At 36.3% G+C, this 21,873-nt stretch overlaps 1 protein-coding gene across 1 annotated transcript; it reads left to right on the forward strand.

The window, feature by feature from the left end:
• The first annotated feature begins 18,117 nt into the window (after positions 1 to 18,117).
• On the forward strand, positions 18,118 to 21,688 carry LOC132300128 (tubulin alpha chain-like). The gene is made up of 4 exons (XM_059797091.1): positions 18,118 to 18,330; positions 19,723 to 19,957; positions 20,034 to 20,404; positions 20,826 to 21,688. The coding sequence occupies exons 1-4, from the start codon at positions 18,238 to 18,240 to the stop codon at positions 21,480 to 21,482; spliced, it is 1,356 nt and encodes a 451-aa protein (XP_059653074.1). The 5' UTR covers positions 18,118 to 18,237; the 3' UTR covers positions 21,483 to 21,688.
• Positions 21,689 to 21,873: the final 185 nt, after the last annotated feature.

The following is a 21,873-nucleotide window of genomic DNA, read 5'->3' on the forward strand; positions in this document are numbered from 1 at the left end:
TGTATTCCATGCTTGTATATTGCCAATTGTTTTTGATATCCCTCGTTTTTCGTGTATAAGCCTGATCAACTTATGCGTGGGAAATGTGGGGGTGTTACAGCCAGGATCGTTACAGCCACTTCCTATACCAGAGTGGAAATGGGAGAGTATTTCCATGGACTTTATAGAGGGATTACATACTTCACAGCATAATCACAACTCTATTTGGGTCATTGTTGATAGATTGACCAAGTCCGCTCATTTTCTACCTGTTCGTTCAAACTTTACATCAGAACAGTATGCTAAGCTGTATATTGCAGAAATGGTGAAACTTCATGGCGTACCATTGTCCATCGTATCAGATAGAGATCTGAAGTTTGTATCAGGATTTTGGAGGAGCTTTCAGCAGGCTTTGGGTACAGAACTTTATCTTAGCACTGCTTATCATCCTCAAACAGATGGACAGACTGAGCGAGTTAATCAGATTTTAGAAGACATGTTGCGGGCATGTGTTCTTGATTTTAAGGGCAATTGGGAGGAATATTTGCCGTTGTCAGAGTTTGCTTATAACAATAGTTATCAGAAAACTATTGGTATGGCACCATTTGAGGCTTTGTACGGTAGACCGTGTAGGTCTCCTGTCTGTTGGCTTGGAGTTGGTGAGAACAGCTTTTTGGGTCCTGAATTTATTAAGGACACGTCAGAAAAGATCGCTATCATTAGGGATCGGATGCGTACAGCTCAAAGCAGACAGAAAAGTTATGCTGACCGTCGAACTCGTGTTTTGGAGTTTAAGGTTGGTGATCAGGTTTTGCTTAAGGTTTCTCCCATGAAGGGATTAATGCGGTTTGGGTCAAAGGGTAAGTTATCGCCTCGTTTTGTGGGTCATTTTATGATTACAGATCGGATTGGGGCAGTAGCTTATCGTCTGGCTCTATCAGATAATCTTCATAGGGTACATAATGTTTTTCATGTATCTATGCTGCGAAAATTTCTACGGGAAGAAGATCGATATCAACACATTGATGTGGGTGAAATTGAGTTGCAACCCGATGTAACCTATTTGGAACAACCTTACTGTATTCTCGATCGTAGGAATCAGATACTGCGCACGAAGACTATTCCATTAGTACGTGTACAGTGGAGTCATCATAGTGCTACAGAGTCTACTTGGGAACGGGAAAATATTATCCGTGCCAAGTATCCGGAGCTTTTTAATACAGGTATGTAGTGAATTTCGAGGACGAAATTCCATTATTAGGGGGGGAGAATGTAATACCCCGTATTTTATTAAAGAGTTTAGTTTATTTAAATTCAATTATGTGTGGATTTCTTTACCTATTATTGTGCATGCTACATTGTTATATTAAGTTCATTTAATGGTGCATGTAAATTAATTGTGTATGTTAAAATAGTAAATTTATTCATTTAATTGTGCATGTATTATTATAATTACTTTTATTTGTTGATTATGTTTAATTAAGCAATATTAGTTAATTAAAGTACTATATTTATGTTATAAAGTATTATAATGATATAATGTATTCTTATGTAATAATAATTATTATTATTATAATAGTTTATTAATAATAATAATAATATAATAATATTAATTATAATAGTTTATTAATAATAATAATAATAATAGTTATAATAATAATAATAGTATTAAATCAATGTAATGATGGAAAATTAAATATTAGGATAGAATTTCATTTACTATGGTAGAATGGTGGATCAAATAACTTGACTATGATTTGCATTGCCTTAAAGCCATATAGGTGGGAATGTTGAAAGTTAATGAAAATTTAGATATTTGTATTATATATATTATATAATTTGTATATATATATTAGTTAGCCATCTTACCCTTAAGGCAACTCACTTAAGTTAGAAAGCTTAAAAATTTCAGAGAGCTATTTTATAAGAGTGAAAGGAAAAGAGAGAGAGAAAGAAGCTTGGACCGGTGTAGGCGATTTTACCCGATTACGCGCAACCGGCGGATTTATTTTAAATCCAAAAAGGCAAGTTATTATCTACTTTTCCCCTTTGAGTCCATAAATTGTTCATTACATTTATTCGGCTATTTTTTTTGAGGTTAGAAACCATGCTAGGACAATGAGAAATTAATTATTTAATTTATTAAAATAATGAGATATTAATTATTTGAGGGTTAAATAATTTATTATTAGCCTAGGTAATTATTTGAAACTTAGGAAATTGTTATTTAAGGCTTTAGAATTTTTCTAGAATTTTTGGGCAATTTTCGGAATTTTTCTGTATTTTCCGGCGACCCTCCGGCGAGTTTTCCGGTCGCCGGCAATGGGGGAGATGACCGGAGTGATCCGGTGTGATGCGGCGCACCATAAGAGGGTGTGCGCGCGCATCCTGGGCCTTAGATGAAGCTGATTGATCCGGTGCATCGCGGTCCATGTTACCGCGGTACACCCGGATCTATGAGCATAGGATTGAGTGATGAGAGGGTGAGATGATTCAGTGTAGCGCGCCCATAGTAGGATGATGCAGCCAACGAATTAGGACGAGCCACGTCATCAGGATGCATTAGTGCGCGCGTGGCTGATGCCAGACGCGCATGGAGGCGCGTGGGAGAGTGGGGAAGGTTGGGCTGCGCGTGGGGAGGCTCTGGGAGGCGCGTGAGGGCGCGTGTGGGGTCTCTACAGCTGTTGGAAATTACCAGAATACCCCTAGGGCCTGTTTTGTAAATTCCAGAACCTTAAACTTGGATTTTTAGGTAATGTGTTGGTATTTACGGGTTTAACGGGCCACGAAATTATTATTTTACTACCCGTTACTTATTCTTATGGCCGATTAATATTTCTAAACCTTAAATGGCATGTTTACTGTACGGATATGAAGGTGATTCATTTATCAACATTATTATAGATGCTGTTATTGTTTTATTAAATGGTATTCAGTAGTACTGTTAATAATGTCACGGTTATCGTCATATAAATTAGCCATTAGATATTATGGGATATTTATACTGTTAATCATATATCAACCATGAGTATTATGCTGTGTGCATTTCAGAGAATAAATGGACTGTTTAAATTATGTCGCATTTATATTACATGGATGTGTTGCCATATAGAACCATGTGAGCTGGCTAATAAGTTTAGACTCATTTATACCTTATGCATTCGTTGCTATAGACAGATTTGTGGCTGTCGGGGTATGTGGTTTAATATTATTGGCATGTGTTGCCTAATTGACATGCTCAGTATGTTTAGTAATATTATTGGCATGTGTTGCCTAATTTATATGCTCAGTATATTCATCAGTACTTTGAGAGGTGTTATCACTGTGTAGTTCGTTATAGTCTGTGATGTCAGTACCGTGCACCATGTATAATAGCTGATTTCCCGGGTAGGGAAAGGCGACACTTAACCACCTATTGTGAGTCTAAGTGATCACCGTCTATTCTGGTTAAGGTCATGTTATACATTGGATGTTCCCTTAGGATGTATACAGATATAGTACTCATCCGATTCATAATGATTAATTTATTTGATTCTCTGATTTGGGTCATAGTAGAGAGGACTTGCTCGTGGGGTTGACCCACCATTGTTGTTATTTCAGGATACGGTCAGTACCCGTTCCAAGGTTGAGGTTAGCAGTGTGAGACCACCATCCGAACTCATCTACTCTTACGATCCAGTTCAGGGTAGAAGTTTTACGTATTACTTCAGTTTCAGTTTTTTTTTACTTTTGACGTTGAACTCTCAGGTTTATATTTAGGGATCCTTGACATAGGATTTCCAAGTTGTAATGGAGTACTGTATTTAAATAAAGGATGGATGGATGTTGTATTATTTAGTGTCCCTTTCCTGTCTAAATTCTTTTATTATCATCATTTTGTATTCCATGCTTGTATATTGCCAATTGTTTTTGATATCCCTCGTTTTTCGTGTATAAGCCTGATCAACTTATGCGTGGAAAATGTGGGGGTGTTACAGTGGTGGTGAGGTTGATGATGGCCAGAGAAGATTAACTCTAAAAAAATATGTGTGATACCCCTAGATTTCCGGATGCGGGTTGGCCAGGCCCACGCCCGATTACCCGAGGATATTAAACAAATTAGCAATTAACGAACACAGAGTACAATTTTAAAGTAAATAAGAATAAATAAAATTTGCTAAATAGAAAACTAAAATGATAATTCATTGAATGAAATCCCGAAATAAAATTTCATTAGTAAACAACCTTTATGATACAACTGATCCTCCACATACAACTCGGGAATCCATCTAGTGGACCCCTATTCAAATCCCAACTGTATTCGAAAGAACTGGAAATAAAACTCAATTCTACCACATGAAATACAATCCTATGCCAACAGTGGAGTGAATGACTGTATCTGCTCAGCACGATCCAGCTCTATGACTGGAGCTAACGAACACCTGAAAAAAATAATAGAAGGGTGGGTCAGGCCCACGAGCAAGTTCTAATCTAACTACAATCCATACAGTGACCCGATACGCAGATACACCCTAGATATCTCAACAATAGCTAGAGTAGTCCATATATGTATATAGTACACACTATAGGACGCTCGCTAGTCCAGTAGGTCTGTCTCAGCCTGAATAGAAGGCAACATGCAAATACGCACCCTAAGGTGGGCATGACTACCTAGACCTACCAAGGAACAACACCTATGTCCAGTTATCCATCCCAGGCGATATACGCGCCCTAACCATAGTCCTGAGACTCAAGCTCATACCATGGCACGTATATTATATATGTAAAGTCCATACTCCTCCTAATACAAAATATCTATCATATATATAGGGGTCTGATATATGTATAACAAATCCATCCTGAAACCAAATAGGTCATTCAGTTCTAAATTGATATGACACAAATAGATGATGGACTTAACCATTAGGGTTAATCCATACCTTAATCCAATTTGGGTAGGACTTAGTGTTTTGAACTAATCCATTCCCAGTATAGGTAGGTCTTAGTGTTTTGAACTAAGCCATCCCTAATATGACACCGTCCCATACCGGTTCATATACATCCATTTAAGTAGGACTTAACCTTTATATGGTTAATCCAACTCATTCCAAATTAGGTAGGATTAGTGTTTTAACTAATCCATACCTAGTATGTCACCGTCCCATACCGGTACATACAATCCTCCATATCCATGTAAATTACCACATATATATAATAAGCAAGTAATTTAAATCCAAAACCAAAGCCAAGTAATTGCAGCATCGTTTATACAATATTATAGCAATTTCAGTTCAAAACCCTAATCGAGTTGATTGCAGAATAATATATAAGATTTCACAATTGGCATCCAAACCAAGTAAATTACAACACCTAAATTAAAGTTTAGCAATTTACAATCTAAACCAATATCCAAACCATTGTAAGAAACTGTTTAAAGTTTCAATAATCTAAATCCAAACAATTAACCATATAGTTGCAGGAGATGATTTAATAAATCAACAACTAACATCCAGAGCATGCATAGATCACATCTAACACACCAATGACCCTATAATATATTTAAACCCATTTTATAAATATATTAAATCCCACTGGAATGCCTAAAAATAAGCTTAAGCATTTAAAACTTCATCCATCCACTAACCGTATACAATTGTACATAAGTGTTATACAGTTTGATCCGTTAATTGAGAAATAACCTTAAATCAATTTAGGGTCTTAATAACACCCAAAATTAACTATTTAATCCCCCCGTGAAGTCTCATTAAATTTCTAAAATTTAATCAAGCCATTTAGTTCCTTTCTCTGTTAGTAGCATACACCGTTGTATATTTTTACACTGCTTCATCCTTTGTCTTAGAGACGTAAACCATACAACAATAAGTTTAATAACACTTAAAATTAACTACTTAGATCCTCTGTTAAGTCCCTACAGTTCATTAGCATCACTCAAAAGCTCAAACAGTGCTCAAAACACCAAACAGAGCCCTAGAAAACACTTTCTGGACGTAAAACAAATTGGAGCCGGCTCTTGGAATGGAAGAGCCTGCTCTTCCCCTATTGGAGCAGGCTCCAATTCCCTAGGAGCCGGCTCTTGCTAAAGGGGAGCCGGCTCTTGACTTTCTAGAGCCGGCTCTCTCCCTCTTGAGAGCCTCCAGTTCATCTCTGCTCCGTTTCCGTCAATCTGCTCCTTCTCCGATCAATTCCTACCCCTCTGTTGGTTTCTTAAACTGATCTTAAGGATCTAATACCCTCCTAATAGCATCCCCAGGGTTTGATTATAGCAATTTAAATCAATTACAAAGCTTAAGTTTGCTACCCAACTTAACATGCTGTTAGTATGAACACTGGAACCATGTGCAAATTGAAACAGAACGGATTGCAACAAGTAATTAAAATAGAATAATAGCATCCCTATGAGTTTTATATACCCCAGTAGCATTCTTATACTTTGTTTACAGTAGTTTAAATTAACTACAAAAATTAAAGTTACAACATGCTTAAAAGGCAGAAAACTGGAACCAGTGTTACATGCTTTGTAACAGATTTGTTTTAAGGCAAACATATCATTAATGAAATATATATATAAACACGTAAGTTCCAATTACTGATTAGTTAAACCCTAGAGATTATCTAGGTGCACAGAACACGGCCCAAAGGGAAAGAGGAAGATAGAACTTGCCTTTCGGTTCCGATTTGAAACCTTTCAATGTCGTCTTCCTCCTAGACTTTCCGGAGACCACTGCAACACTGTCTAGCCTCCTATTACCTCTGCCCTTTCCTTCTCCTAGGTTTGGCCTTGAAACCTCAGTCAAGAACTCACAATTTGCTCTGTTCTCTCAAACCTTACTCTGTATCTCTCTGTGTTTTGCAGAACCCTCTACGTGTATATGCTATGTGATATATCGTAAAACCCTAGCTTAACGCATAACGGTGTATTTATAAACTAAATACTAAAACCCTAATCCTTGTCACATTGAGATAGAGCCCTAAACTTAATCCGAGTTGGCCCATAACAAAAACCTACAATTAAATTCCATTTAATATAACAATAATAAATCAATTAAATCAAATTATCCAATTAAGTCAATTAATGCAAATAATGTTAAATAATTCAACTAAGGCAATTAAACCAAAATAATAAACGCAAATAAATAATTAACAAATAAATCAATTAATACACACAAATAAACAATTCGCCACATAAGCATTTATTCATAAAATTAATAAATAAAATAAAAATGCACATAAAATAACATTTAAATTCCAATTTTATCCCTTTTTAAAGTAGGGGTATTACAATATGTATATAGTATATACACATACAGATATGCATATTCATCTCTGACACACATCAACAAAGCTCCAAACATGGCTCATAGACGATCTCCCACCTTCCTCTCAACTATTCTCCTTTTTCTCATCCTCTACGACCTCTCCTATGGCCGATTCATCACTGGCCATCCATCCTCAGATCTTATCGTGTAATACCCCTAATTTCAAAAGGGATAAAAATGGAATTTAAATTTTATTTTTGTGCATATTAAATTGATTTTGTATCTATATGCTTATGTGTCCAATTGTTTGTTTATTTTAATTCATTGTGTTATTTTTTTAATTGTTTGTTTATTTTAATTAAGGGTGTAATTCTTTATTTGTTGGTTTATTTTAATTAATTGTTTTATTTATTTTATGTGTTTTAAGTGATTCGTTGCTTGCTTATTTCATTTAATTAATGGGTTTTAGTAAATTAATTATTTATTAAGTATTTAATTTTTGAACAGGGTAATTATGTAATTCTCATTAACTAGGGTTTTAGATACGTTCTAGTTAGGGTTTTTGGAGCCGTCTCGTAAGCATCTGATGTGTATCTAAACTGGGTTACTTTGTGGGCCGACGAAGTTAGGGCTCTGTGGATTAGGGTTTTAATCTTGCAATTATAAATACCTCAGTATATGTTAAACCTAGGGTTACATATTGTCATAACTTTTACACGGAAAAGTCTACCAAATAGAGAGAGTTACAGAGGGAGTTTTGGTGAGAACAGAGCAGTTTGTGAGAATTTCGACTGGGGTTCCAAGGTTTAACCAAGGAGAAGGAAGGAGCAGAGGTTCTAGGAGGTTAGACAAGTTTCCGTGGATGTCAGAAAAACTGAGACCAACGGCAACAAGGGTTTGTTTGCAAACCTATTCAGGCAATTTCTATCTTCCTCTTTCCCTTTGAGCCGTGTTCTGTGCACCTAGATATGCTCTAGGGTTTTAAGGAAATTGAAAACTAAATCATTCATGTATGTTATACATCAAATTAATCATATGTATGCTTTGAATTATTTCTGTGATGATTTCTGCAATATCTGTTACAGTGCATGCAAGTTGGTTCAGTTTTATGTCCTTTAAGCACGAGGGTTCTTGTCGTAGTTTTTGTCTCTGTTTTTATTGCAACTACTGTAAACTAAGTATGGAAAGACTACGGGAGTTATGTAAATCTCGTAGGATGGGTGCTATTTCTGTTTTAGATCTCTGTTGCATTTTGCTTCGTTGTAATCCATGCATGAGGTTTCAGTTTTTGCACAAGTTTACTTCTATTAATTGATTTAAATTGCTATAATCAAACCTTGGGGATGCTATCAAGAAGGTGTTAGATCCTTTAGATCAGTTTAAGAAACAAGCAGAGGGGTAGGAATTGATCGGAGAAGGAGCAGATTGACGGAAACGGAGCAGAGACTGAACTGGAGGCTCTCAAGAGGGAGAGAGCCGGCTCTAGAAAGTCAAGAGCCGGCTCCCCTTCAGCAAGAGCCGGCTCCAATAGGGGAAGAGCCGGCTCCAATTTGTTTTTACGTCCAGAAAGTGGTTTTAGGGCTCTGTTTGGTGTTTTGAGCACTGTTTGGGCTTCTGAGTGATTCTAATGAACTGTAGGGACTTAACAGAGGATCTAAGTAGTTAATTTTAAGTGTTATTAAACTTAATGTTGCATGGTTTAAGTCTTTAAGGCAAAGGATGAAGCAGTGTAAAAATATACAATGGTGTATGCTACTAACAGAGAAAGGAATTGAATGGCTTGATTAAATTTTAGAAATTTAATGAGACTTCACGGAGGGATTAAATAGTTAATTTTTGGGTGTTATTAAGACCCTAAATTAATTTAAGGTTAATTCTAAATTAACGGACCAAACTGTATAACACTTATGTACAATTGTATACGATTGGTGGATGGATGAAGTTTTAAATGCTTAAGCTTATTTTTAGGCATTCGAGCGGGATGTAATATATTTATAAAATGGTCTTAAATATATTATAGGGTCATTGATGTGTTAGATGTAATCTATGCAGGCTCTGGATGTTAGTTGTTGATTTATTAAATCATCACCTGCAACTATATGGTTAATTGTTTGGATTTAAATTGCTGAAACTTTTAAAAATCTTCAGTAATTAATTGGATATTGGTTTTGGATTTTAAATTGCGGTACTATCATTCTTAGTCTGTAATTTACATGGTTTTGGTTTTAAGTTGTTGAAATACTCAATACTATTCTGCAACGATGTGGATGGTTGGTTTTGGACTATAAATTACGTGCTTATTATTTATGCCTTGTAATTTACCTGGAATTATGTATTGGAACATAATTGCTAAAATGCTGTACTATCATTCATAGTCTGTAATTTACATGGTTTTGGTTTTAAGTTGTTGAAATACTAAATACTATTCTGCAACGATGTGGATGGTTGGTTTTGGACTATAAATTACGTGCTTATTATTTATGCCTTGTAATTTACTTGGAATTATGTATTGGAACATAATTGCTGAATTCTTATACTTAATTCGGTCAATTATTTGGAATCATATATTGGATTATAATTGTTGAATTCTTATATTAAATTTGACCAATTATTTGGAATTATGTATTGGATTTTAATTGCTGAATTCTCACATTAAAATTCTGTCAATTATCTGGGTTTGGTTTTGCATTGTAAATTACTTGCTTATCATTTGAATGTTGTAATTTACATGGATATGGAGGATGGTATGCACCGGTATGGGACGGTGGCATACTAGGTATGGTTTAGTTTAAAATGCTAATTCCTACCTTATGGATTTTAATTGGTGAACAGTATGACTGGTTCTATCAATTATATGGACTTTGTGGATTGTATGCACCGGTATGGGACGGTGGCATATTAGGGACAGACTGATTTAAAATACTCAGTCCTACCTATTTTGGAATAAGGGAACGGGTTGTTAAATAAATCCTCCTTATATATATATAAGTCGGTACGGTTGAATACGCCGAATGACTTATTGGATTTCTTGTGAATGGTTAGGAACGGAGTTTAGATATATATGTTTATGGTACCACGAGTTGAGCTTGAGTCTCAAACTTGTTGGTTAGGGTGCGTATATGCAGTGGATGTGTAGCTGGTTATAGTAGGTTGGGTGTACCCTGTTAGGTCTAGGTACTCATGCCCACCTTTGGGTGCGTATTCGCATGTTGGCTTCTATTCAGGTTGAGATCCCTACTGTAGTTCAGTGAAGGTCCCATAGTGTGGATATATATATGTATAGACTAGATAGATATTGTGAGGTATCTATGGTGTATCTGCGTATCGGGTCACTGTATGGATTGCAGTTAGATTAGAACTTGCTTGTGGGCCTGACCCACCCTTTTATTATTTTTTTCAGGTGTTCGTCAGTTCTGGGCTGTAGAGCTTGATCGTGCTGAGCAGATACAGTTATTCACTCTACTGATGGCGTAGGATTTTATTTCATGTTAAGACTTGGGTTTTGTTCCAGTCTTTTGAGTACCATTGGATATTTTAAGGGTCCACTAGATGGATTCCCGAGTTGTATAAATTGGAGAACGATTTCCATTCGTGGTGGATCAGTTGTATCAAAATAGTTTTAATTATCAATGAAATTATTTATTCTGAGGTTTTCAATTATTGGATTATCATTCTAGGTTCTTTTCAGCAAAATTTTATTCATTTTTGTTTTCTATATTGTATTCTGTGTTCATTAAATTGCTAATTGTTTTGTTATCCTCGGGTAATCGGGCGTGGGCCTGGCCAACCCGCATCCGGAAATCCGGGGGTATCACAGTTGGTATCAGAGCACTCCAGGTTCTAGTGTCCTTAGGAGTGTTTTCATTATAGGACTTCCGCGTTGCGTCTCTTAAAACTTAGAGCCATGTTAGGATTCGTTGTACTCTTGTTACGGATAGTTAGGAGGAACGGATGTCAATTTTATTCCATAGTTATGGAATGGTTGACACTAGGAGGAGGATGGGGTCCACGACGAAAGCGATACGGACCTAACGGAGTAAAGGAGTATGTTGTCGAGTTCTTTGCAAGAAACAGAACTTAGAATTAAAGGTTTAGTTCCAAGATTAGCATTGCTTAGAAAGTATACGCCAAGGAAGGATTAAGGTGTAGGTGGTAGGTCACCGTTTATCGGGACCAACACAATTTCAGTTGTGTTCAAAGAGGAGAGAAGCGAAGAGTGGGATTCTGAAGAGGATCCTGAGGAAGAAGATTTCGGCGTATCCAAGAAAAGGGATACTGAAATTTGAGGATGATGAATCGCACAAGTGTGTTTTCATTCACCAGTAGTATAGTAAGTGATACTCTGGTAGAATTGGTGTGAACCAACCTACATATGGATGAATTTGTGTATGATGTCTTAAGGAGTTAATTGAAAAGTACTCTTTAGGAGTTTGGGAATCGGATGGAGTTCTTGTTAGAACAAAGACGTGATTTATATCACATTCTGGAGCGTATAGGAATTAGGATGTAACGTGCTAAGTTGCTTTAATAAAGTCACGATAGACGGTTTGCGTATTAGGTGGATGAGGGTTAAGCCATTAGATATTTGCTTAAGCAAACGATTGTGCAGTTAAGCTACGGTTAATGGATCAGTTCCAGGATTGGATAATTACCAACGAAACTATGGAACAGACTTTTGCGAACTTGAGTTCAAAGGAGGTTTCTTCTTTGGAATGGAGGATATCTTAAAAATGATTATATTTTGGTTGTTTTATGTGTTGTGTGTATCTACGTGTTTCATTTCTGTTATTATATGTGTCATTTTGATTTTTATGTGTTTCGATTTTGATATTACGTGTTCATTTTTGTTAATTAATCCGGATTAGGAGTATGGATTGGTCGGGGACACAAGTATGTGTTCACTTTTGGATTTCGCATTAGTTCTACATGGCACTTACAATGGAGGAGATACTTGGGATAGGTATCCTAGGTTTTTATGGGAAGTTGTAAGTGTTTTTTCACTTCTCATATTGTTGGCACAGGGAGGATAGTATGATAACGTAAAAGGTTTTGTATTTTATACGGTGCAGACTTCTTACCTGTTGGTTTGACATGGAAGCAGGGGGTTATACAATTAGACCCTAACTTCATTTAAGGATACGTTAGAGAGATATACTCTTCTTTGTAGTGGATTACGCGCAGTTTGGAGGCGGTAATAGGATATGGTAACTAATTCCATTCATACACTAACGATTTTCCTATTAAGGAACAGTTGATTGGGTTGTCTTCCATATCGGAAGTAAGGAGCGTGATTAAGGAAGGTCAGTTTTTATGTCTTAATTAGATTGATTTTTTTTTTTTATGGATGGTGTTTCTCCGTTTAAGCGGTAACCTATCGATTTGTGTTTTCAAACATTGGGATGGGATGCATAGAAGTTTTACATATCTATGTTATGGAACTTGTAGGAATATGGACCTCTACCCTATATCAAAATTTGGGTACGGATGAGTAGTTGTTAAATACAATTTACATGTTGGATAATTTTTGTGTGTCATGTATATCGGACATATATATTTTTCTTTACGGATTTGGAAATCAGTGGAGCCCTTACACGGAGGCAGAATCCACAACGGAATGGAGTAAAAAGTTTAATCAAACTAATTCAGAGTTTCGTGAATTCCGAGGACGGAATTCCATTTGTTAGGGGGGGAGAATGTAATACCCCTAATTTCAAAAGGGATAAAAATGGAATTTAAATTTTATTTTTGTGCATATTAAATTGATTTTGTATCTATATGCTTATGTGTCCAATTGTTTGTTTATTTTAATTCATTGTGTTATTTTTTTAATTGTTTGTTTATTTTAATTAAGGGTGTAATTCTTTATTTGTTGGTTTATTTTAATTAATTGTTTTATTTATTTTATGTGTTTTAAGTGATTCGTTGCTTGCTTATTTCATTTAATTAATGGGTTTTAGTAAATTAATTATTTATTAAGTATTTAATTTTTGAACAGGGTAATTACGTAATTCTCATTAACTAGGGTTTTAGATACGTTCTAGTTAGGGTTTTTGGAGCCGTCTCGTAAGCATCTGATGTGTATCTAAACTGGGTTACTTTGTGGGCCGACGAAGTTAGGGCTCTGTGGATTAGGGTTTAAATCTTGCAATTATAAATACCTCAGTATATGTTAAACCTAGGGTTACATATTGTCATAACTTTTACACGGAAAAGTCTACCAAATAGAGAGAGTTACAGAGAGAGTTTTGGTGAGAACAGAGCAGTTTGTGAGAATTTCGACTGGGGTTCCAAGGTTTAACCAAGGAGAAGGAAGGAGCAGAGGTTCTAGGAGGTTAGACAAGTTTCCGTGGATGTCAGAAAAACTGAGACCAACGGCAACAAGGGTTTGTTTGCAAACCTATTCAGGCAAGTTCTATCTTCCTCTTTCCCTTTGAGCCGTGTTCTGTGCACCTAGATATGCTCTAGGGTTTTAAGGAAATTGAAAACTAAATCATTCATGTATGTTATACATCAAATTAATCATATGTATGCTTTGAATTATTTCTGTGATGATTTCTGCAATATCTGTTACAGTGCATGCAAGTTGGTTCAGTTTTATGTCCTTTAAGCACGAGGGTTCTTGTCGTAGTTTTTGTCTCTGTTTTTATTGCAACTACTGTAAACTAAGTATGGAAAGACTACGGGAGTTATGTAAATCTCGTAGGATGGGTGCTATTTCTGTTTTAGATCTCTGTTGCATTTTGCTTCGTTGTAATCCATGCATGAGGTTTCAGTTTTTGCACAAGTTTACTTCTATTAATTGATTTAAATTGCTATAATCAAACCTTGGGGATGCTATCAAGAAGGTGTTAGATCCTTTAGATCAGTTTAAGAAACAAGCAGAGGGGTAGGAATTGATCGGAGAAGGAGCAGATTGACGGAAACGGAGCAAAGACTGAACTGGAGGCTCTCAAGAGGGAGAGAGCCGGCTCTAGAAAGTCAAGAGCCGGCTCCCCTTCAGCAAGAGCCGGCTCCTGGGGGATTGGAGCCGGCTCCAATTTGTTTTTACGTCCAGAAAGTGGTTTTAGGGCTCTGTTTGGTGTTTTGAGCACTGTTTGGGCTTCTGAGTGATTCTAATGAACTGTAGGGACTTAACAGAGGATCTAAGTAGTTAATTTTAAGTGTTATTAAACTTAATGTTGCATGGTTTAAGTCTTTAAGACAAAGGATGAAGCAGTGTAAAAATATACAATGGTGTATGCTACTAACAGAGAAAGGAACTGAATGGCTTGATTAAATTTTAGAAATTTAATGAGACTTCACGGAGGGATTAAATAGTTAATTTTTGGGTGTTATTAAGACCCTAAATTAATTTAAGGTTAATTCTAAATTAACGGATCAAACTGTATAACACTTATGTACAATTGTATACGATTGGTGGATGGATGAAGTTTTAAATGCTTAAACTTATTTTTAGGCATTCGAGCGGGATGTAATATATTTATAAAATGGTCTTAAATATATTATAGGGTCATTGATGTGTTAGATGTAATCTATGCAGGCTCTGGATGTTAGTTGTTGATTTATTAAATCATCCCCTGCAACTATATGGTTAATTGTTTGGATTTAAATTACTGAAACTTTTAAAAATCTTCAGTAATTAATTGGATATTGGTTTTGGATTTTAAATTGCGGTACTATCATTCTTAGTCTGTAATTTACATGGTTTTGGTTTTAAGTTGTTGAAATACTCAATACTATTCTGCAACGATGTGGATGGTTGGTTTTGGACTATAAATTACGTGCTTATTATTTATGCCTTGTAATTTACCTGGAATTATGTATTGGAACATAATTGCTAAAATGCTGTACTATCATTCATAGTCTGTAATTTACATGGTTTTGGTTTTAAGTTGTTGAAATACTAAATACTATTCTGCAACGATGTGGATGGTTGGTTTTGGACTATAAATTACGTGCTTATTATTTATGCCTTGTAATTTACTTGGAATTATGTATTGGAACATAATTGCTGAATTCTTATACTTAATTCGGTCAATTATTTGGAATCATATATTGGATTATAATTGCTGAATTCTTATATTAAATTTGACCAATTATTTGGAATTATGTATTGGATTTTAATTGCTGAATTCTCACATTAAAATTCTGTCAATTATCTGGGTTTGGTTTTGCATTGTAAATTACTTGCTTATCATTTGAATGTTGTAATTTACATGGATATGGAGGATGGTATGCACCGGTATGGGACGGTGGCATACTAGGTATGGTTTAGTTCAAAATGTTAATTCCTACCTTATGGATTTTAATTGGTGAACAGTATGACTGGTTCTATCAATTATATGGACTTTGTGGATTGTATGCACCGGTATGGGACGGTGGCATATTAGGGACAGACTGATTTAAAATACTCAGTCCTACCTATTTTGGAATAAGGGAACGGGTTGTTAAATAAATCCTCCTTATATATATATAAGTCGGTACGGTTGAATACGCCGAATGACTTATTGGATTTCTTGTGAATGGTTAGGAACGGAGTTTAGATATATATGTTTATGGTACCACGAGTTGAGCTTGAGTCTCAAACTTGTTGGTTAGGGTGCGTATATGCAGTGGATGTGTAGCTGGTTATAGTAGGTTGGGTGTACCCTGTTAGGTCTAGGTACTCATGCCCACCTTTGGGTGCGTATTCGCATGTTGGCTTCTATTCAGGTTGAGATCCCTACTGTAGTTCAGTGAAGGTCCCATAGTGTGGATATATATATGTATAGACTAGATAGATATTGTGAGGTATCTATGGTGTATCTGCGTATCGGGTCACTGTATGGATTGCAGTTAGATTAGAACTTGCTTGTGGGCCTGACCCACCCTTTTATTATTTTTTTCAGGTGTTCGTCAGTTCTGGGCTGTAGAGCTTGATCGTGCTGAGCAGATATAGTTATTCACTCTACTGATGGCGTAGGATTTTATTTCATGTTAAGACTTGGGTTTTGTTCCAGTCTTTTGAGTACCATTGGATATTTTAGGGGTCCACTAGATGGATTCCCGAGTTGTATAAATTGGAGAACGATTTCCATTCGTAGTGGATCAGTTGTATCAAAATAGTTTTAATTATCAATGAAATTATTTATTCTGAGGTTTTCAATTATTGGATTATCATTATAGGTTCTTTTCAGCAAAATTTTATTCATTCTTGTTTTCTATATTGTATTCTGTGTTCATTAAATTGCTAATTGTTTTGTTATCCTCGGGTAATCGGGCGTGGGCCTGGCCAACCCGCATCCGGAAATCCGGGGGTATTACATATCGTGTCCAAGATGGTTTACGAGGTCCATAATTTCTCCGGCTCAATCGGTTCTTTGCGGACGAGTCTTGCGATCAGACGTATGGCTTCCTACCCTGCACCACCACCGTACTCGGCAATCTCTTCCTCATAATCGTCTACGGTTACCTAATGTTCCTTGCTGCTACGTACCTCTCCAGTGGAAGTGAGCTGTTGTTGGAGCTCCTTGGACCTGGTCTTAATTTTGATTGGATTTTGCTTCTGTTTGGTGGTGGCGAACAGTGATGGGTAGGGGTAATGGAGGTTGGGTTAGGTGGTGATGGGTGGTGGTAATGGAGGTTGGGGAATGTTTGGTTTTAGTTTTAATTATATTCAGGATTAGGTTATCCCTATTTTATACAATTTGAGGTTTTATTTTATCTTTCTGCTAAACAAACATAATTTTACACAAATTTGGACAAAAGGGTCATTTTACATGGCCGTATTTATAATTATTAATTTATTCAACTGAAGTGAGGGTATTATCGTCATTTTACACCACACAGGGATCTATTTGTACCAAATTGATAATACATGGGGTTTTTTTTACCACACAGGGACTGATATGCACTATATCGATAGTAGAGGGGGTTTTTTTGCACTTTACAGAAAAAATAATAATAATTGGGATGTATATACATATAAATAAAATGGGTATTTCGTGTATTCTCGGTTTGAATCACAAGCTTGCCGCCGTCCTCCATTGTCAACATTCTCCGGCATACACACGAGCTTTGCGCATCGCCGGTCACAGTAGATAATTCCATTCAGTTCATTCTCGCGGGGCAGTTCAAGTGCTCCATGATGAATTGATGATGATGTTGTTGAGGGATGATGATGTTGCGGCAGTGGGGCTATTTTGTAGTGGTGATGATATGTGTGTGTGCGTGTGTATTTACAAACAATATATATATGTGTGTGCGTGTGTATGGGTTAGGGTCTGAAAGAGGGGAAGGAGAAGGAGAAGAAGTGGGTAAGGATTTTGGGTTTTACCCAATAACCCATTTAATATTTATTTGATTCAAGGGTATTTAAGTCAATTGTATTTTTCAATTTTATATCAAAGAGTAATAAAGTCATTTCACCATTGTCAGGGTCTCTTTGTCCATTTTATCAAACGTGAGGAGGTGTGATTATCCAAAAATAGGACAACTTTTATCTACCTGTCCTTATACCAAATCTCAGGGGTGTTGGTGTACTTTATCCTACTTTTAAAGAGTATTAAATTTACATTAATTTTTTTAAAAATGGTGCAAAACAAATTATAAAGGATAAAATTGGAATTTTGATACCATGTCATTAAAAAATACTCTGTATATCTTATTAAAATAATAAAATTTACAAGACTGTTAATCCCTTATTAAGGAAAATTTAGAAATATACGAATATGGAGCGGCAAATATTGTTTGAAAATGAAACCTAACCATGGTTAATGACAGGTCCTTCGTTTCTATGCCGTCCGTTCCCTTCGATTGGTTAATATCTAACCATAGTTAAATGACCTAATCTCTCTCCTCTCTCCATCGCCATCTCTATCTCCATCTATATAACACGAGGGAAGAGTTGAAACCTGAACATATCAGAAATCTGAAGGCGTCTTCATAAACGCCTTGGTTTTGAATATTATTCTCTGTCTGTCTCTCTCTGCAATTGCATTTTGTTTCTCTCTAGAAAGTGAAAATGAGAGAGTGCATTTCGGTCCACATTGGTCAGGCCGGTATTCAGGTCGGGAATGCATGTTGGGAACTTTATTGCCTCGAACATGGAATTCAGGTCATCTCTCTCTCTACATACAGATCTATATATGTATTGCTCAAAATCGTTGTTATTTGTTAGATCTGTCGAAATTTTATTAGAAACATATTGATCTCTTAAAAAAATCATTTTCGTAAATTTTTTTATTGATCTGAGTGGTTGGATCATAGTTGTAGTTGCTCGATTATCATTTTCATAAGATTTTCTCTCTCGCTCTTCATAAATATATGTATTTGTTGCTCGAAATTGTTTTTATTCATCAGATCTGTTGATAATTAGTTAGAAAACACAGATCTCTGTAGAGCATCATTTTCTTTGATTTTTTTCTTTAATTTTTGTGTTGATCCGATTGTCAATTAAGGATCACAAATGGAGTTGCTTGATTATCATTTTTATAGGATTTATCCTCTCCATATACAGATAAATAAATGTATGTATGTATTGCGTAAAATCGTTGTTATTCATCAGATCTGTTGATATCTAATTAGAAAACATATAGATCTCTTAAACTTTGCTTTTCTTAATATGTTTTTTCCCTTTTTTTTATTGATTTGGTCAAATAAGGATCATCTTTGTTGTTACTGGATTATAATTTTCATCAGATAAGGATTCGTTGCCTCTTGTTTGAGGCTTCGCATGATCTGTAATTTTTGATGCATTTGGTGCATACCTGTACGAAGATTACATGTATTTGTGTTTTTGATTTGATTATGACTGTTTCTTATGATTCGAATCTTCAAACTCTGTAGGTTCTAGGGATTATTTGCATCAGTATATGTGAGATTTGTTTTGAAAACTGGTTTAATCTTGCACATGTTTGTTTTAGCCTTGGTTGAGTATTGTATAGTTGTTTTGTTCTGCAAAATCTGAGTAATTTTGGGGGTTTTGTTCAGAAGAATGGTAGTGAGAAACTAATAGTTTTGATTTTTTGGTGAATTCATTACGTTTGATTGGTAAAATTTCTGATCTCATGAGGTAATTATTGGAGTTTTGTTGAAAAATTTTCATGGATCGTCAGATTTAGGTTCTTTGCACTATGAAATTTGCATTTGTTTCAATTTTCCATGTTCTTGGTTATAAAGATAGAAATTCACCCTGATGTCGCTACAGGCGTATGTATTTCATATCAGCATAAATATAGTGTTTATATGTTGGTGATCATATATCTATTATCACATTTATTGACAGTCTATTCCATGTATGTTCTATTTTCATTTATATTTTCAGATTTTTTCCCTAGTTGTTAGGAATATTAAGAATGGAGTTCTGCTTTTTTTTTTTTGACTATTATTGATATCCTTTATACTTTATATTGTATGTTCTAAATACTGTAAACCAATTTAGTTTGGTCTTTCCAAATTTTTGGTATGAACAATTAATTAATACTCGATATCTGCCTTCTGTTTACAGCCTGATGGCCAGATGCCGAGTGACAAGACTGTTGGTGGAGGTGATGATGCCTTCAACACATTTTTTAGTGAAACTGGTGCGGGAAAGCATGTTCCTCGTGCTATCTTTTTGGATCTCGAGCCCACTGTCATTGATGAAGTGAGGACTGGAACTTACCGTCAGCTCTTCCACCCAGAGCAATTGATCAGTGGCAAGGAAGATGCTGCCAACAACTTTGCCCGTGGCCACTACACAAGTAATTATGAATCCACATTGTACTTCGATCATTTCAGTAATTTAAGATGGTACTGATTTTTTTCATTTTATTGCAGTTGGAAAGGAGATTGTTGATCTCTGCTTGGATCGCATTCGAAAGCTTGCCGATAATTGCACTGGCCTTCAAGGGTTTCTAGTTTTCAATGCTGTTGGCGGGGGCACTGGCTCTGGTCTTGGCTCCCTCCTTTTGGAGCGCCTGTCAGTTGATTATGGCAAGAAATCAAAGCTTGGGTTCACTGTCTACCCCTCTCCCCAAGTCTCAACATCTGTTGTTGAGCCTTACAACAGTGTCCTCTCGACTCACTCACTCCTGGAACACACTGATGTGTCTGTGCTTCTGGACAATGAGGCCATTTATGACATCTGCAGGCGCTCTCTTGACATTGAGCGGCCCACGTACACCAACCTGAACCGCCTTGTCTCTCAGGTAACATGTGTTCACATAACTAGTTTGGGAATTAAAAAGCCTTATTTAATTTTGCCATTGCTTAAGATTTTGGGAATAATCGATGAATTATGGTAGAAGATAAATCATAGATGATATGGAATATGAATGTTTATGAGAGAGAGAAATGTGTTTCTTTTCATATTGGATCAATCTTGTGAAAGTTGGGCACTATATTACCATATGGATGTTGGAAAACTTTTTTTCACAATGAGATCATCTATTATGTGGCCTTGTATCTTTGTTTATTTTTTTGAAATTATTGAATTTTGAAGCAATAAAATTGGGATGCATGATAAAAACCTTGTAAGCGATTTGAAAGTCTTGTACAAAATTCGTAGTATTGCGTTGTAGTATAATTACAGTGAGCTTCCTTGGGATAACATTTTTGTGTGGGTTTCAGGTGATTTCCTCCTTGACTGCTTCTCTGAGGTTTGACGGTGCCCTGAATGTGGATGTGACTGAATTCCAGACCAACTTGGTCCCCTATCCCAGGATTCACTTCATGCTTTCCTCTTATGCACCTGTCATCTCTGCCGAGAAAGCATATCACGAGCAACTGTCAGTGGCTGAAATCACCAACAGTGCATTTGAGCCCTCGTCGATGATGGCCAAGTGTGATCCTCGCCATGGCAAGTACATGGCATGCTGCCTAATGTACCGAGGTGATGTTGTACCCAAGGATGTGAATGCAGCTGTTGCCACCATCAAGACCAAGCGCACTATCCAGTTTGTTGACTGGTGCCCCACTGGATTCAAGTGTGGCATCAACTACCAGCCACCCACTGTCGTTCCTGGAGGTGACCTTGCCAAGGTGCAGAGGGCTGTTTGCATGATCTCGAATTCTACCAGCGTGGCAGAGGTTTTCTCCCGCATTGACCACAAATTTGATCTCATGTATGCAAAACGTGCATTCGTGCATTGGTACGTGGGTGAGGGAATGGAGGAAGGAGAGTTCTCTGAAGCCCGGGAGGATCTTGCTGCTCTTGAAAAGGACTATGAGGAGGTTGGTGCTGAATCAGCTGAGGACGAGGATGGCGATGACGGAGATGAATACTGAGTGCTTTGTGTGTACCTCTGCCAGCGAAGTCTTGTGGTCTGATTTCTATGATATCTTTTTTTTGTTTTTGTTTTCGTTTTGTCTACTTTGATGTTTGGTGAACAGTGTGGCTCTATGTTACTTGTTACAAAGTCTCTCCTGTTCTGAATTTCTATGAAAAATATGTATCCATGGTGATTTCTATCAAATATTAATGTTGCTTTGTACCTTCTGCTTTATGCACTCTACTAATAACCACTACTAATAACCATTCTGATTGTGTTGTACTAGTTTTTCATGGCGATTATGGTTTGAACAGAGTTATATATATATTGCGTGAAGGCGCTCTCATTATGGTCAATGATGCTTAGATTAATGGCATCAAATACATTCAGCAAGAACCTTGGTGGAT

This window comes from Cornus florida, unplaced genomic scaffold (genome assembly GCF_030987335.1).
Source record: "Cornus florida cultivar Cherokee Brave unplaced genomic scaffold, ASM3098733v1 CherokeeBrave_3.0.0_Hap2_Chr03, whole genome shotgun sequence".
NCBI lineage: Eukaryota > Viridiplantae > Streptophyta > Magnoliopsida > Cornales > Cornaceae > Cornus > Cornus florida.